The sequence below is a fragment of the Canis lupus genome, chromosome 8, assembly GCF_048164855.1.
Source record: "Canis lupus baileyi chromosome 8, mCanLup2.hap1, whole genome shotgun sequence".
NCBI lineage: Eukaryota > Metazoa > Chordata > Mammalia > Carnivora > Canidae > Canis > Canis lupus.
Window position 1 is genome coordinate 48,887,828 of NC_132845.1, and position 18,066 is coordinate 48,905,893.

At 42.5% G+C, this 18,066-nt stretch overlaps 1 protein-coding gene across 2 annotated transcripts in view; it reads right to left on the reverse strand.

Moving 5' to 3' along the window:
• Positions 1–18,066, reverse strand: part of PARN (poly(A)-specific ribonuclease) — a 155,413-nt gene that overhangs the window by 34,950 nt on the left and 102,397 nt on the right. For both annotated transcript variants that reach the window (XM_072835860.1, XM_072835859.1), the window contains exon 22: positions 8,406–8,595. In XM_072835860.1, coding sequence (XP_072691961.1) covers positions 8,406–8,595 — 190 coding nt within the window. The remainder of the gene's footprint in view (positions 1–8,405; positions 8,596–18,066) is intronic.

Here is an 18,066-nt window from a genome sequence, read left to right on the forward strand (position 1 = left end):
TTCTCTCTGTGTCTCTCATGAATAAATAAATACAATCTTAAAAAAACAAAACAAAACAACTCAGAAGCAAACAAAGAGTGCCCCAACAGGAAACTTACCCCAGGAGAAGCAGTAGCAATTAAAGCTGAATGGAAGGAACTGGTGGTGGCCAGTTCAAAATCCAAAACAGGATTTCTTTTGAGGAGGGATGGGCAAAATAGGTGAAGGGGATTAAGAGGTACAAACTCCCAGTCACAAACCAGTCACAGGGATGTAAGGTAGAAATGTAGGAAATACAGGCAATAACACTGGAATAGTGTTGCCTGGTGACAGATGATGATGACACTTATCACGGTAAGCACTGAGTAATGTATAGAATTGATGGGTCACTATGTTGTTGTACAGATGAAACTAATATAATACTTTATGGCAATTATATTTCTTTTTTTTTTTGGCAATTATATTTCAATTTATAAAAAGTTCAGGGGGTCCAGGTGGCTCAGTCACTTAAAGCATCCGCCTTCAGCTCAGGTCATGATCTCGGGGTCCTGGGATCGAGCCCTGCATCGGGCTCTCTGCTCAGCTTGTCCCTCTTCCTCTCCCTCTCTATCAGATAAGTAAATAAAATCTTGAAAGAAAAAAACCCACAAAGCTGAGGTGAGGATTTCTGCAGTGGAGCCCTGAAGCCAGGGGCAAGAAAAACGAAACAAGAGATGGTCAACATGGAGCTTCCGAAGGCACTCCTCAATTGCTGGGAGTGAGCTGCCACCAGGGTGAGATGGTGGCGCTCAGGCTACAGAGACATTCTGACATGGTGGAGAGGGAAGAGGTCTGAAAGCGAGAGGCAAACCCTCTAAGTCAAAGAAGCAGGAAAGCAATGAAGGTATAAGCAGAGGGCCAAGACACAGAGACAGAAAAGGCTGAGTCCAAGGCCTAGGGGTTCTAATCGTCTTGATATCATGAGGAAAAGAAGCTTCCGAGACACAGATGGAGGGTGGGAATTTAAAAGACAGCACCTACTGAAACGACCAAGGATCTTTCCTTCAGCTGGTGGGCCACTTTACTATTCCAGTGCAGTAAAAAGCTTTCACGGGTTCACTTGTGACCCTAGTTTACCCAATCTGATTTTTATTATATACTCCTTATCTAAAGGTTCTCTAACCATGGGCATTTTCAAAACTCTCCATCTTAGGTTGAGAAGAAACTACTTGTTATCTGAGGAGAGAAGCAAGAGGTCTCTAGAGATTGTTATTGGTTTCCTCCTCGTGCTTTGCCCTGCCTACGTCTGGTGTAAAGACCTCTGGAACTTAAGAGCCAGATGGAACTGGCACATTTTTTTCTCAACAAAATGCCTCATTTAAGATGAGCAAACAAAAGATAGCGGGCTCTGGATGGGTATTTGCTGAAGGAAGAGTGAATGAAGTTGTTTCCAAGGTACCAGCAGAGTCTGAGCTAGAACCCTTGTCTGCTAGCTGCCAGGGGTGCGGGGGTGTGGTGGTGGTGGTGTCAGTCCCCTCATCTCGGTATGGCTTCTTCGGTATTCAGGGCATTTTTCAGCAGGAGCAAAGAAAACACTTTCCCCCCCATTTATAAGTAAATGTGTGGGCAGCCTGACAAAGCAATGGGTCCTAGAATCCAACCAGGTTCATCAGAATTCTTACTCGTCTCTAAAGAGGCATCTCCCCCTTTTCCTAATGTAATATGCTCATTGGTCACTTTGAGAAAGCATTAACTTTCTATGACAATTATGTGGAATCTGAAAACCATAACTTTGATATATACTTTAGCATTTTCGACATATACAGGAATTTCCAGGAGCTACTATGTTGTCAAGGAAGGCTGAAATGGAGTCTCACAGACAGAAAAGACAAAAAAGAAGATGCTAGCCAAAGAGTTTTTCCCAACAGTTGAAAAAACACGAATTGTAAATAATCCATAGACACAACTGACCAAAATCTCTTAAGAGAGAAATGGCTTTGAGGGCAAAGTGGCTTTGGAAAACCATTTTTCTTTAGAGAACATTCTTAACCAAATGAGAACATTCTTAACCAAATGGTGATAGCACCTGTCTTCCAGGAAGGTTTCAAACATCAGTGCTTACTTAGGGGGACTCAATCCCTACTAAAAGGGAGATTTTAAACATTTTAGCATCCACTGTAAAGAAGCATTCTTCAAACACCATGCCAACCTGTATTTATTCAGATTTCAGGCCACCAAAACAAATCTCCTTCTCAAGCAAATTTATTTCCGGTCCAGTTTCCCAGAATCTAAGCCCTAGTTCTGATCACATATCGTCTCGAGGCTTCTTGAATATTCTGGACACCGAATCCATCACAGGAAAAAAAAGCAGCATGTGCCATGATACTGATGCAAACAGCCAAAGGGACCAGGGATGGATGTCCATTTCTGTCAGCACAGCTCACTGCCTGCCTGCCTGCCCAGGGGAGAAGCTGGGCTGCTGTGACAGCGCTCCCAGGGTCTTAGAGACCACTCGTTAAAGCTTAGAGAAGTGAGGTTCAGAGCCTTGGCTTTCCCCTCGACCATACCCCCCCCCCATCTGCACTGTGCCCTTAATGAGGAAGGCCTGCATTTCTGTGTTTATACTTATGTCATTTTCCCCATACTTCAGCCCCTTATTCTCTTCCCAAGTAATAACTGTTTAAAAAAAGAAAAGGAAAGGAACAAAAGCAACAACATATCATGTTTATGGCCTATGTAGAAGTAAAATAGGAGACAAGAGATCACAAAGGATGGGAGGGAGGTAAATGGAAACAGACTACTGTAAGAGTCCTATGTTGTTCTTGATTTTCACCTGAAGATATACCACAATACATGAAAGAAGAATATTATAATTTCTAGAGCAGTGCTTGGCCAACAGAAATACATGAGCCAGAAATGGAATTTAAAATTTTCTAGGAGCCACCATTTAAAAAGAAAAGTGAAAAGAAACCAGTGAAGTTAATTTTAATAATATTTAGCCCCCAATCCAAAATATTATCATTTTAACATGTCACCAATTCTCCAAAATCTGACATGTATTTTATATTTACAACTACATCTCAGTTTGGACTAGCCACATTTGAGGTACCCAACAGCCACATGTGGCTGGGGGCCACCGTACTGGAGAGAGTAGCTCTACAGCAGGGGTCAGTAAGCTGTTCTGTTGAAGTCCAGATAGTACACAAATTGAGTTTTGTGGGTCATATGGTCTCGTCAAACTACCCAAATTTCCCACCTAAGGCAAAGCAGCCAGAGGCAATATGTAAAGTAACAAGCATGGCTGTGTTCCAAAAAAACTTTATAAAAACATGTGGACCAGATTTGGCCTATGGGCTCTAGTTTGTCAACCACAACTCCAGATCAATGACCAATAAATACATACATACATATACATACATTCACACACAAAGAGGTATAAGCAAAAAAGTCAACAGAGAAGATAAACAAGATGCTAAAATATCAGCAAAGACTAAATACTACACGATTCATTCAAAAAACAACAGAAAAGAAGAAAAGAGGGACAAAAACCAAGCAGAATAGAAAACAAATACCAAGATGGGACACAGACCTATCTATAGCATTCTTTAGATTAATTGTAAAAGAAAGGGGTTGTCTGAATGAATAAAATAGCAAGATTCAACTATATGCTGTTTATAAGAAACACACTTTATAAAGGCAAATTACCAGTAAGAGACTGAATAAAAATACACCATGCAAACACCAAAGATAAGAAACAGGAGTGCCAATATTAATATCAGAAAAATAAACATCAAAAAAGATCATTACTGGATATCAAGAGGAACATTCCATACTGATGAAAAGGGCAATTCATTAAGAAGACAGAGCAATCATTAATAAGCACATATCTATCAAAAGAGATGCAAAATAGAAGAAACAAAAATTGATATAATTAAATGGAAAACTGGATTTACAACCACAGTTGGAAATTTCAACACCTCTCTCAGTAGGTGAAAGAATAAGTAGACCCCTCTCTCCTCCTGAAATCACTAAGGATATAGATTTGAGCCCCAGGAACCAATGTAATCTGAGATGACAATAATGAAATTTTACACCCATTCAAAGACACATGGAACATTTAGCAAGACAGACTATATGCTGGGCCATAAAATCAGTGTCAATAATTATTAAAGAAGTTCTAAATAATTCATGAGTTAAAGAAGAAAGCACAGGAGAAATGAGAATATACCTTGTCATGAACAATAGTAAAAAGACAACCTATCAAAGTATGAGGGATGTGGCTAAGCAGTCTAAACAAAAATTTAGTTTTATTAGAAAATACATAAAATCAGTAAGTTAAGTTCTCACGTTAAGAAGCTAGATAAAAAATAACATTAAAATACAAAACAGGAAATAATACGAACAAGGAAATAAATAAATGGAAAAAAGAGAGAAAAAAAATCAATAAAAAGAAAAAAAATCAAAAAGTTGGTTCTTTTAAATGAAGTATTCCTTGAAAAAGACAAATTACCAGAAGCGATCCAAGAAGAAACAGAAAAATCTACACAATCCTGTATCTGTTACAGAAATTGAATCCATAATCAAAACCATTCCACAAAAATAAAAAAACTTTAGGCCCAAATGTCTTCGTTGGTAAACTCTACCAAAAACTTAAAAAACACACACACACCCTATACATACTGTTGGAAAATAACAAAAGAGGAACTTCTTAACTATTTTTATAAGGTCAGCACAATCCTTATAACCAAAACCTGATAAAGATTTAAAAAAAGAAAAAATTCCAATCTAGTATTTTTCATGAAGATATAGAAATACTTTTTTAAAAAAAAGATTTTATTTATTCATGAGAGACACAGAGAGAGGCAGAGACATAGGCAGATGGAGAAGCAGGCTTCTCACAGGGATCCTGATGTGGGACTCAATCCCTGAACTGGGATCATGCCCTGAGCCAAAGGCAGGCACTCAACCGCTAAGCCATTCAGGCGTCCGAAGATACCAAAATACTTAATGAAACATTAACACATCAAGTCCAGTAGCACATAAGAAGGATAATACATCAGGACCAAGTAGGATTTCTCTCAGGAATGCATATCCAATTACACATTCGAAACCAACTGTTGTCATTCAAAATATTAACAAAATAAAGGACAAAATCATATGACAACTTAAAAAGATACAGAAAGGCATCTGAAAATATTTAACATCTATTCAAACTTACAGCAAACTGGAAATGGAAGGCAACTTCCTAAACCCAAAAGAGGACTAACTGGCCAATCTAAAAGCCAGGCTTCCTGGGGAAACACTGGACTTCCTCTAATACTGGAAACAAGACAAGGATATCCATCCTTCCCACTTCTATTTGACAATACACCAGAGGTGCTAGTCAGTGCAATTAGGCAAGAAAAAGTAAAGACATAAACACTAGAAAAGAAATAAAACTGTTGTGAATAGTATGCCAATGGATTGTGTGCATAAAAAACCCTGTGGAATATTAAAAGAAAAAACTATAAGTGAATTTTAAAAGGTTGTAGAATACAGAGTTGATATACAACAATTAATATGACTATACAGAAGCAGCAAACAATTCAAAAATGAAATATAGGAAACAATTCCTTTTATAATAGCACCAATAATATAAAATATTTAGGAAGAAAATTATTAGACCTGTAAGACTTCTACAGAAAAAACTACAACACAGTCTGAATGAAGAAAGAGGTCAGAGGACTGTAAAATTTATGTGGAATACATAGGATCTAGAATAGCCAAAACAATCTGACAAAGAATAATAATGTTGGAGGGTTTATGCTACCTGATTTTAAGACTTACTATAAAGCCACAGAAATAAGAAAGTGTGATATTGGCACAAGAACAGGCATAAAAATGATTGGAACAGAACATTCTAGAAATAGACCTAGACATACATGGTCAATTTATTTTTGACAGAAATGCCAAGTCAATCCAATAAGGAATGAGAAGTCTTTTTCACAAACGTTGCTAGAACAAGTGGATATCCATATGAAAAAAAACTAAATCGTGACTCTTATCTCATTCCACATACAAAATTCATTTGAAATGGGTCATGATTTAAATGGAAAAACTAAAACCATAAACCTTCTGGAAGAAAACTGGTGAAACCTTAGGACAGGCAAAGATTTAATCATAAAAGAAAAAAATCATAAACATGACTTCATCAAAATTAAAAATATCTGCTCATCAAAATCACTAACAAGATGAATATGCAACCCCAGACTCAAAAAACACATTTGCAGCACACTCATCTATCTAACAAAGGATGTATCTCCAGAATACATAAAAGAACTCCCACCGATCAACAGTAAAAAAAGACAAAAACACAACTAGAAAATGGGCAAGAGACTTACATAACCACCTCAAAATGAAGATACCTGAATGGCCAACCAGCACATCAAAAGGTGGTCAACATCATTAGTCACCAGAGAAATGCAAATTAAGATCACAATGTAATATCCAACGTAGTACCCTCTAGAATGACTGAAATACAAGGCTGACAATAGCACTGTATGTTGGCAAGGAGGTAGAGAGACCAGAACACTCACAATACTAGAGGGATATAAAATGGTACACCTAGTTTGGAGAACTATTTGGTTGTTCTTATAAAGGTTAGCACACACACGCTTATCCTGAGAACCAACAATGTTACTCTTAGGTACTGACTCAAGAGAAATGAAAACCTATGGCCACAAAAAACTTTTTATAGAAACATTCATAGCCACCTTATTTATAATAGTCTCAAACCAGAAATAAACCAAATATCCACCAACAGGAGAGGAGGTAAATGCTGTATATTCATACAGTGGAGTACTACTGAACAATGAAATAATAAACTCTTGATACCACAATATCCAGGGTCAATTTCCAAAACATGTTAAGTGAGGGGTGCTTGGGTAGGGCTCAGTTGACTGAGCGTCCAACTCTTGGTTTCAGCTCAGGTCATGATCTCAGGGTTGTGAGACTGAGCCCCATGTCCAGCTCCATGCTAAGCATGGAGTCTGCTTAAGATTCTTTCCCTTTCTCTCTCTCTCCCTCTGTTCCTCCCCCAACTCACACACTCTTTCTAAAGTAAATAAAATCTTTTAAAAAGTTAATGTTAAGTGAAAGAAGTCAAACATAATACAATATGATTCCATATGATTCCATTTTTTATAAATTCTAAAAATAATCAAAATTAATGCCTACTCACAGATACAAGATATGGACACTTAGGGCAGTGGGGCTTGGGGTTGCTTGTAAAGGGTCTCGGGGAGATTTTATGAGGAGACGGAAATGTTCTATGCCTTGCTTTAGGTTGTGGAAACATTGCTGTATATAACTCTTAAGACTCTGAACTAAAGTTTTAGATCTGTTCATTTTATCATATATTAATTATGTCTCAATTGTTTTTTAAGAAGGCTTCACACCTAGCACAGAGCCCAACATGAGGCCCGAACCCATGACGTTGAGATTAAGCCCCTAGCTGAGATCCAGAGTCAGAAGCTTACGTGACTGAGCAACATAGGCACCCCTATGTCTCAATTTTTAAAAAATCTCTAAAAAGCCATTTAAAAAGCATAGAGAGTGGCAGTTAAGTGTTTGCCTTCAGCTCAGGTCACGATCTCAGAGTCCTGGGATCAAGCCCTGCACTGGGCTCCTGCTCAGCGGGGAGTCTGCTTCTTCCTCTGCCTGCCACTCTGCCTGCTTGTGTTCTCTCTCTCTCTCTGTCAAGTAAATAAATAAAATCTTTAAATAAATAAATATTTTTTTAAAAAGCATAGAGGGCAATCCAAAATATTAGCACCCAGATTGCTTCCGAGTGATGGGACTATGGCTAATATTTTCTTCTGTTAGCTCACACTTTTCTCATCTTTATCATTTTCTGTAATGAACTTTTCCATTTTCTATACCCACTTTTTGCCTCACAAAGATATATGTGACCACTACATATCTTCTGAAGAATTATGGGTAATGAGGGCAAAGTACATCAAGTTTTCTTTCTGTAGCAGGCATGTGGTTCAGTGTCTCCATGGGATCTGAAACGAGGTCAGAAGGCCAGGCAGGAGCATCACAGTGGACTGGGGAGGAGGAGAGGGAGGGTGAATCAGACCCAGACAAGTTCAGCTCTGATCCTGGCTCCCTCCCTGAACTGGTGGGTGGGTCACAGTGCCTCTGCTTCCACACCCCTGAAATGGGAATGACATGGATCCTGCCTGCCTCAACGGAGTTCTGTGAGATTGTTAACTGTAAGAGCTGCAGGCCTACATGGCACAGAAGGAATTAGGGGAGCAGTAACTTCTGACGTTATGTGGAAAGTTAGGGGAAAAAAAGACTTTCTCGAAAGTCAGATTTATGACTTACAATCCTGTGAAAACCAGAAAGAAAAGCTACTGCTAGAACAACTCTGCCCTCTTAAATCAACAGCCGAGAACTCTTACCTGTTGGTGTGGTAGTAGTGATTCTGCAGAGCATAGGATATGCACTGAGTGTTTAACCGTTTTCTCTCAACCTCCTGCCAAGTATCTTCTGTCCACTTTCTCTTGATCTGCTTCTCCTCACGTTTTTTCCCCACATATTGGGCATAGGTCTGGATCCGATAGCTTTCTGCATATTTGCTGGTATTGACAGCTAAAAGAAAAAGAAAAAACCCGTATAAAAAAGTCTGGCCTCATCCAAAATGTCACTTTGAAAGGTGGCCTGAGATAGTCAAAGAAACCAGAAATTTGAGTCTTGAGTTCTAACCCCCAGCTCTGCCATTGAGAAGCCAGGCAGCCTTGGGAACGTCCCATTGGCTCTCCAAAGCTCAGTGTTTTCATCTGGAGAAAAGACTCACTGTGCCCTAGTCTTCCCAATGGCCTGAGAGCGCTCTGTAAACTATAAAGAACCATAATGGTGGTAAGTGAAATGTATTTGCAGGAAACATTACTGCTTGAAAATTACTCATTTTCAGTGTAAGAAGATGGGAAAAAAAAAAAAAAACCACAAGGGAAAACTGTGAACCCTGTTATAAATGAAAACCAAAGCAATACTGACAGCTGAGCTGACCACCGTGTCACATACTGAGGGTCTACCATATGTGCCCTGGGCTTTCGCATATGTGACATCTCATCTCACAGCTCCTCCACCTGCAGAGGAGGAACTGCCTCTACTCAGGAGAAAAGCGGAGGCACGTGCCATGGGCCGCACCGTGGATCAGTGGCAGTGCTGGGATGCAAACCAGGCTGCGCCAACCCTAAGGACAGGGCCTTTCTTGTCACTCTGCACCTCGCTTTGAACCCTGCAAATTCAAGATAACTCCACAATACTTGAGACATGCCTCTTCTCCTTCCGCTTTTAAAGACTGCTAATTCTCTGTAATGTGCCTCTGGCTGGCAGAAGCACTTGAAAGCTGGAGCTTATTCCCTCCCTGGTGTTAACATTTCACTAAGGCCAGGTCAGTTTCCTTATAGTCTTTGCTGCCTGCTCCTCTGAGGCTGGTGGACAGAACGTGCTGGGAGCGTGGGAGCGAGGGCTCATGCAAGACCTGGTGGCAGATGGGCAGCCACGTGCTGGTTCTGGCTCCTGCGGTCTGAGCATACACTCTCCTAGCCCGCCGGCACTACCAATGGTTACTACCCAAACTGGCGGTGAGACAGTGAGAGCCTGGCCACGCCGGTCAGGACTGTTAGGAGCAGACTTGATACCTGGGCAGCTGCAAAAGCACCATGATGTCTGAAACAAGTCTATGTATCCACTCCTAGCAAAGTTCTTTTTTTTATAAGATTTTTTAAAGATTTTATTTATTTATTCATGAGATACAGAGAGAGAGAGAGAGAGAGAGAGAGGCAGGCAGAGGGAGAAGCAGGCTCCATGCAGGGAGCCCAATACGGGACCCGATCCCAGGTCTCCAAGATCACACCGTGGGCTGAAGGCGGGTGCCAAACCACTGAGCCACCCGGGCTGCCCCCCCGCCCCCGCCACTTTTTTAAAGATTTTATTTATTTGAGAGAGAGAGAGAGAGAGAGGTTACAAACAGGGAGGAGAGGGAGAGGGAGATGCAGGACCCAATCCCAGGACCCTGGGATCATGACCTGAGCCCAAGGCAGACCCTTAACTGAATAAGCCACCCAGGTGCCTTCCTAGCAAAGTTCTTGGTACAGAGTCATTCTCACTAAATACTGTGTGAACGAACACATGGCAGAAGAGAGTGGTGACGGGTATGCGGTCCTTCAGCACGTGAGAACCAGACGAGGGACTCTAGTACATTAAAGACCTTGAAACAGAAGGAAAGACAATTGTATGAGAGGCAGATGCTGCACATATCCGACACCTGACACTTTTCATCTTCACTCCAAGTGGACTGGATTTGACTGAAACTTCTAAGCACAACTGTGATTGACAGAATGTCATGCTCTAAACCTAAATGTTTAGCATCTAAGGAGCAAGACATAACAGCCACCACCACAAAACAGGAAAAAAACACTACTCTTTAAAAACTACAAATTTTTACTATGATATTTATAGAACTTTTCAAATGTCCGCTCTAAAGTTAAAGAGAAAAAAAAAGGAAGGAGAACCCCAGGATATTACAGAAGTTCCCTATTATTAAACAAAGTCTCCTAAAGAAGGAGAATGAGTTACTGAAATGTGAGCTCAAAGCAGCGTACTCTGACTCATTCCCAAGGAGATAAACAGAAAAAGCATCCGGTCCTGGAGATGTGTGACTGACCAAAGTCACTCCTAGCACAGAACCACGGAAATAGGATCCTTTCTTCAAAGTCTTATTCCTTGGGGCAGCTATTTTTCCTGCTTTTAATGGTCCACATTTCTGACTTTTTCTGTTCATTTAACTACCGGGCCATTTAAATATCCAACAAACCAACCATCCATGCTTCCACCTGGCAAATGTTCACTGTCCCAGGAACTTGTTAGATATTTGGTAAGTCAAAACAAAATTTCCACTCCCTTAAGCTTATCCTGTCACATGCAAAATGCATGTCAGGGTGATCTCTCTGTAAGCCTAAGCCTATCTTACTAATACGGGTTAGGCTATTAGTGAGATCCATAATGAGAACCCACAGACTCTACCATCATTATTTGGTCCTGATTGTTGGCATATATGCATCTCCTGGATTTTCCTTGTTAAGTCCCATTCCTTATTCCAGCAGGTTTATTCTGCAAGCAGGCCCCAAAGGGATGGCATCTGCAATAATCCCACTCTCGAGTTTCACTTGGACTCCCAAGTAAAAGAGGAGGCTTGAGTCAATATTCCCCATGAAAGCAAAGGTGATGATAGGGTCATAAAGGAGCCAAGATGATCTATTTAACAGTATCCGGTTGTTTCCAATAATTGAGCTCACAGCCCCATGGACAAACGTTACAAACAACTCCCTAACCACGGTGGGGAATTCATCCGAGCACATGTGGAATTAGGATCACTTAAAAGGGGAAACAAATAACAACCCACTTTTCACCGCTGGCCTTCACATGGCAGTCATTTACCAGCATTCCTTCACGTCCCAGCAGCTCTGGAGCTCTCAGCCTTTAATCTAGAAGCCAAGCTCTGGCTCCAAGCCATCCCTCCTCGAATGGATGAATCAGCAAAATGAATTGGCTGTCAGCTGTGTCCTCCAGTGATTCCAGCTCGCCTGTCAGAGGCAGCATGTAGCAGGCTGCTTGGTAACACTAGCCTTTTCCAAATTTGTCAGGGAAATGATTCAAGGCCATCTTTCGATCGTGCCACTTGGTTAGAGCCTCTAGGGAAGAGCACATGCCGACAGCCCTCCCTGCTTCCTGGTAGTAGGTGAGTGAGGGCAGCTCCCCTTACATAGGCTCACCCACTCACAGGGTCCCTACACCAGATTTGCTCATCTCCTGACACCCTGCACCCGTAACAGCATTTAATCTTCACAAGGGCCCTGTGAGGAAGGGATGCCCTAGTCACCAAACAGATACAGCTACTGAGATCAGAAAAGTTAGGCTGCTTGCTGGAAGTCTTGTAGGTAGGCCACAAAGCCAGTTTGGAACTAAGACACAACACATTGCGTCTTGGTTACGATATATACATATGTATATGTATATATATATTACTGCCACATGTCTGCCACATTTTTTTTTAAAGATTTTATTTATTTATTCATGAGAAACAGAGAGAGGCAGAGACACAGGCAGAGGGAGGAGCAGGCTCCATGCAGGGAGCCCAACGTGGCACTCGATCCCAGGTCTCCAGGATCACGCCCTGGGCTGAAGGCAGCACTAAACCGCTGAGCCACCAGGGTTGCCCTCTGCCACATTTTTGTATGTATTTGTGTGTTTACTGAGACTGGAACTTGGCTTCTAAAATGTGTCCTTTACTAGGAGTTTTAAAGAATTACTTAAAATGTATAGATTTTTTTTTCCCCTAAAACTTAAAAAGTTTCCATTATTGTCAGGCAAAGTCTCTCCAACTAACTTGATAGATGATGATTATGGACAAGATGACTTAAGATACAGATGCCTTCCTAAACTGATCTATACATTTAATGCAATTCCAGTAAAAACAAATTCTACATTTTAATGACACATTGAAAAAATTTAAAAAGGAATTAAAAAAAAATCTCAACAGAAAACAGAGCAGGGTTAGTCAGGGACTGGGGGAAGAGGTCAACCACAAAGGGGATGAGGAATTATGGGGGTGATGGAGCCATCCTGTATCATCACTGTGGTGGTGGTTACATGACTGTACACATTTGCTGAAACAGCTGTACAACAAAGAGGGTATCTCTGCTGTATGGAAATGATACCCTGATTTATTCTGTGGAACTGGGGAAAGGTTAACTCCAAAAGTTAAACAGAAGAACAAATGGTCCAACAACTGCCCAGACATTTCTGAAGAAGAATAATGAAGGTGACATGCCTTGTTAGCTATAAAAGCTTATTGGAAAGCCAGAATAATTAAGATGGTGTAGTAATGGTACAGAGATCAACAAACTGACCAATGGTGTAGAAGAATCTAGAAACAGACTTTCGCATCTGTGAAACTTTGATTTTTGACAGAGACAGCATGACAGAGAATGTGGAAAAGGAAAAGTTGGAAAAATTGTTTATCCATAGGAAAAAAATGAAATTGGACTCTTAGTCACACCATGCTGAAAAATCAACTCCAGATGGATGAAGAACTGAAATGTCAAAAGCAAACTCTGAAAACTTGAAAAGAAAATATAAGTGAATATCTTTCTGAGCTTGAAGTAGGAAAGAATTTATGAAGATATGAAAAGTGTTAAGCAATAAAAAAAGGTCAATTAGTATGACTACATTACATTAAAATTTCTGTCCGTCAGTAGAGACTTCAGAGAGTGAAGACAATCCACAAGCTGGAAGAAGATATTTGTAATGCATGGAACTGGTGAAGCACCAGCAACAGAATACATAAAAACGCCTACAAATCAGGAAGAAAATGCACAACAAAAGAATGGGCAAAGACAGAAGAGCAGGCACAGTCATTTCATAGAAAAGGAGGCGTATAATGCCAGTAATTACGTAAAGAGATGCTCAAGCTCAGGCAAAGACAAATTATGAGAACAATATCATTTTGTGTCTGTTTTGCTGGCAAAAATCTGAAAGACCGCTAACAGCATTGGCTGGGAAGATGCAGAGCAAGGGGATCTCCATTGGTACAACCACGGGAGAAAACAATAGTTTTTCTCATGTAGTGTTGATCATTCACACATCTTATGATCCAGCAATTCCACTCCTAGATATATACTAGTACATGGGCATTTATGAGGTAAATCCAAGAACTGTTTTTTAAAAAGAACACATTGTTTATACTAGCAGAGAGAGAAAAGGAAAGAAGCAATCAATCCCAGTCTTCGCCAGCAGGTGAATGGAAGAACTGTGCTATATTCCCACAATGGAATATCGTCTAACAGTAAACATAAATGAACTGTAGCAACACATAATAAAATGAGGGGATCTTAGGAATGTAATGGCGAATGAGAAACCCCAGTCCCAGAAGGTTATTTGTAGTTTGACACTCATTTTACTACATTCTAAGACAAAAATCAAACAATCACACCAGCAATATATCCAGGGAGGGGTGTGTGTGTGTGTGTGTGTGTGTGTGTGTGTGAGAGAGAGAGAGAGAGAGGGAGGGAGAGAGAAAGAGAGAGAGAGAGAGAATAAAAAAGCAAGTAAATAATCATCACAACTTTCAGGAGAGCTGTTGCCCCTGGCAGGGAATCAGGAGGATGGGACAAGGAGGACCAACAGATAGATGTAATTTATTAGCAATAGTTTAGTTCTTTGGTTGAGTGATGGTTTTACAGATATTCATGGTGTCTTAAACAAACAAATTCTTTAGGTTTTCTGTTGTTTATCCTGGCCAAGTTCTAAGGGCCATTTCCAGTACACACGGTCTAAGACAGAAGGTGTGTGAAAGACAAAGTAAGAATCTCTCCAAGTTCAATATCCTCAGTGACATGGCAGTGCCCCTATAGGGTGTCAACGAGCAAGCAGTGCCACGTCTTGGACCTTCCTCAGAAAGCAAGGCACGTCCTTGCCATATGGCCATCGCTGGCTGAGATCAGTGGGGAACAGTGGCTGCCGAGACAGTGGCGCACCATCGGCCCTGCGCGCAGCATCTGCAAAGGCCACTGGCAGCCACACTAAGTCTCAATGTCTGATGCCTACATCAGTCGCTAGAGGAAGGCGAAGCACTTACTGGCTACTTACTCTGCCAGGCAGGGGGAATCCTGTAAGCGTTATGCTGACTGCATAAGCAAAGACAGGCCGAGAAGAAGGGACGAGCCCAAGGTCAAGGTGACGAGGGTTTGGCTAGGATCTAAAACAAAGCCTATGCTCTCTCCTTGACACCACGTGCCCTGAAAGGGTCTTGAATGGCGTCATCCAGAGTTAACGCAGCCATATACACCTGCCTTCAAGAGAATCAGTCTGTCTATCCACAACGGTTCTGTGTACCCAGCAGAAGGAATCTCTGTGTGACAACCTGGTATGTTAACCCACTGGCAGAAGGGCTGTGTGTGGAGAGCAGCCTCTCCCAGCTCTGCCAAAGCAGCCCTACTCCCTGTCTCCACTAGGTGCTTTCACACTCAGCCCTGCCTCCTTCGGACACTCCTGAAGATAGCCCAGGGCCCTGGCCGGGGTGCTGCCAGGGCCCTGGCCGGGGTGCTGTGGTTTTCAAGCTACAACAGGGTGAGGCCAAGTGCTGTTTTGTGTTTGACTATTTATCTAAATATGAACATACTGGGATCCCTGGGTGGCGCAGCGGTTTGGCGCCTGCCTTTGGCCCAGGGCGCCATCCTAGAGACCCGGGATCGAATCCCATGTCGGGCTCCCGTTGCATGGAGCCTGCTTCTCCCTCTGCCTGTGTCTCTGCCTCTCTCTCTCTGTGTGACTATCATAAATAAAATAAAAATTAAAAAAAAATAAATATGAACATACTGAATACAAGTTTTCTCATGTTCCATATTACTTTGATCAGGTTGGGTTGATAACAGATTGACCGCTTCTTCACTTTTATCAGATAGAGAATGGCAGCTTTCATCTCAGCTTCTACTGAAAGCGCTTTAAAATCTTTAAAGAAAGGAGTTCAAACAGAAACAAAACACACTCAGCCCTAATGGTCACTAGAAATATTTTCCCATGTGCATGACTGGACGCCCCCTCAATCAATTGGAGAGAAGAAGCAGGGACTAAGGTGTGTACAGAACAGGGCCTCGAACAGGCACACACTGCAATAGGGCTGCTGCCCCAAACAGGTCAGAGCGAGCCAGCCAGGCTGAGCAGCAGCGCCCTCCGCTCTACCCTCTGCCGTCCCCCCTTCTCCTCCTGAGCCAGTCCTTTCTCAATGCCCCCGTTCCCCACGTTTACCCAACAGGCCCATGCTCTCTGAGGGTTGGGCCCACACCCTGGCCATGTCTGTAGCGCCAGGATCCACCACAGTTCTTTTGTAGGAGGTTCATCTAAGATTATGGCAGGAAAGAGGGGAGGATAAGGTACAGCTTTTTTTATCTGTTGGCAGCCTGTGCATACCCAACAGAGCAAATTCAAAAACTTCAGTTAAGAAGTCTATGCTGAAGCCTGATCTGGTGCATGAGGGCCCTGGATGGCAAGTGAGGAGCGAGCTCTGGCGCTAAAGACAGGCTCCTAGGGGCAGGGACAAATACCGGGTGTCACCATGACGGAGCCTCACAGCGACACTGGGAAAGGAAAGCAAGAGCCACCAACAGCGGAGACTCGGGAAGTTGGCTGGCTTGCCTCGCACCCGGTGAGGACTCAGGACCCTGGTCCCTTGCTCTTTTATGCAGCAGGTACTTCTCTAACAGACAGTAATTATTTTTTAAAGATTTTGTAAAAATTAAATAAGCTCTACACCCAATGGGGGATGGAACCCACAACCCTGAGGGCAAGAGTCACAGGCTCACTGACTGAGCCAGCCAGGTACCCTGAGGGTAATTATTTTTTAAAAGCATTGAGACTGAAAGCATGAAAATGAAAAAGCTCCAGGCCTGTGAAGGGGACAGTCAGAAAAAATGAAGGAAGAGGCAGAGGGGAGGCGATCCCACGGAAGCTGGCCCAGCGGCCGTGCGTCAGAGATGCTGAGCATCCCCGAGGCCCCCTCATCAGCTCCGCATCACTGGGAGGGCAGGTGGCCGCACCCCTGCGTGCTGACAAGGCTGAGAGGAGGAAGCACATGCGACTGGCCCCACCACCTGAAGGTCACACCCATCACTGTGTGTTCCCTTCACATCACCTCCGCGATTAAAGACAGGCACTTGCTCTGCCCACTGCTCCCACCCTCATTCCACCTCCCAGTTCTCTAACAAAGGCTGAGGATGTGACAAGGAAAACACTCTCTACCAACTGGCTAAAGGTTGACATTTACTTAAAATCTATGCCAAGAAAGAGGCAGCAAAGTCACATGGGAAAATCACAGATTCCAAGGCCACAGAGGCCTGGGTTCAAATCCTACCCAAATCTTAACTGGCCTGAGGCCAGTCATCTGCCTCCCCGACTCTGTTTCTGTATCCATAAAATGGGCTCATGTATTTGCTTTCTAAGGCTGCTAGGAAGAGTGGACAGTGTGTGTGCCAAGCTTTTAGCACAGGGCCCAGCAAAGAGCAAGTGCCTAGTTAACTAAGCTACTGCTGTTAAATCACAAAACCCACAGTTAAGACAAAAAGAACTGTGCCTCAGCCAACAGAAGACGTTCTGCAGTTGACACAGGATTGGTGAGCTAGAACTCACTGTGCCTTGGTGTGCCCAAAGGGAGCAGGGCCTCACATAGCCTGAGTCTGCGAGGGCTCGTGGAGCCCTGCTGTCATGTAGAATGAGGATGCAATCTAGCATAACCTTTCCCATGCAGAAGCGTGGGGAGAAAATGGAAAATCCAGGAACCAGTACATCAACCGTACTCAACAAGTATAAAATCAAGGAGTCTTTAAGTATCATTTTTCAAAACTGTACTGAGGCCAAAGCATGTCAAACTGTTTTCACTAACTCTGCTGACGACACCACAGGCAGCTTTACAGACATTCATCTCAATCATTCGTTCCACAAACACTGGCGCTCGGTTATGTGCAGGCACTGAGGTATGGTGGAAGAAATGGAACATTCTCCGCCCTGAAGAGGCCCACAGTCTAGAGGAGAAAAAGGAAGGGAAGAGACTGGTAGCGAGCACCAGGTAGGCCAGGATTGAGACATGATGCTTTTAACACGGGGAAGAGGGAAGGAAGGAGAGGGGAGGACAAATAGGAACTAGCAAAAGGGGCTAGGGTGGGAGAGGCTGCTAATGAGGCTCTTTAAGTCCCCCCAAGGCCTTGGCCAACCGCCATAACGTAGAATGAATGACATCACTAGAACACTGCTTCCATTAACCAGCCTGGTGGTGCTTTTGTTCTTTTTCTTTTCATAGTTCCTGGCTGAGAAGTTGATGAGAAGTAAATAAAGCTACCATTTACTGAGTACTTACTATATATAAGAACGAGGCTAACTGCTTTACAAACAAAGGTACTTAGATCTCACTTGGTTGCTTCTTCGTCCATCCGTTGGTTTATGAATACTGACACTGATGTATTAAATTCTCATCTGTTCATTCACTCATCTATCCATTCATTCAGG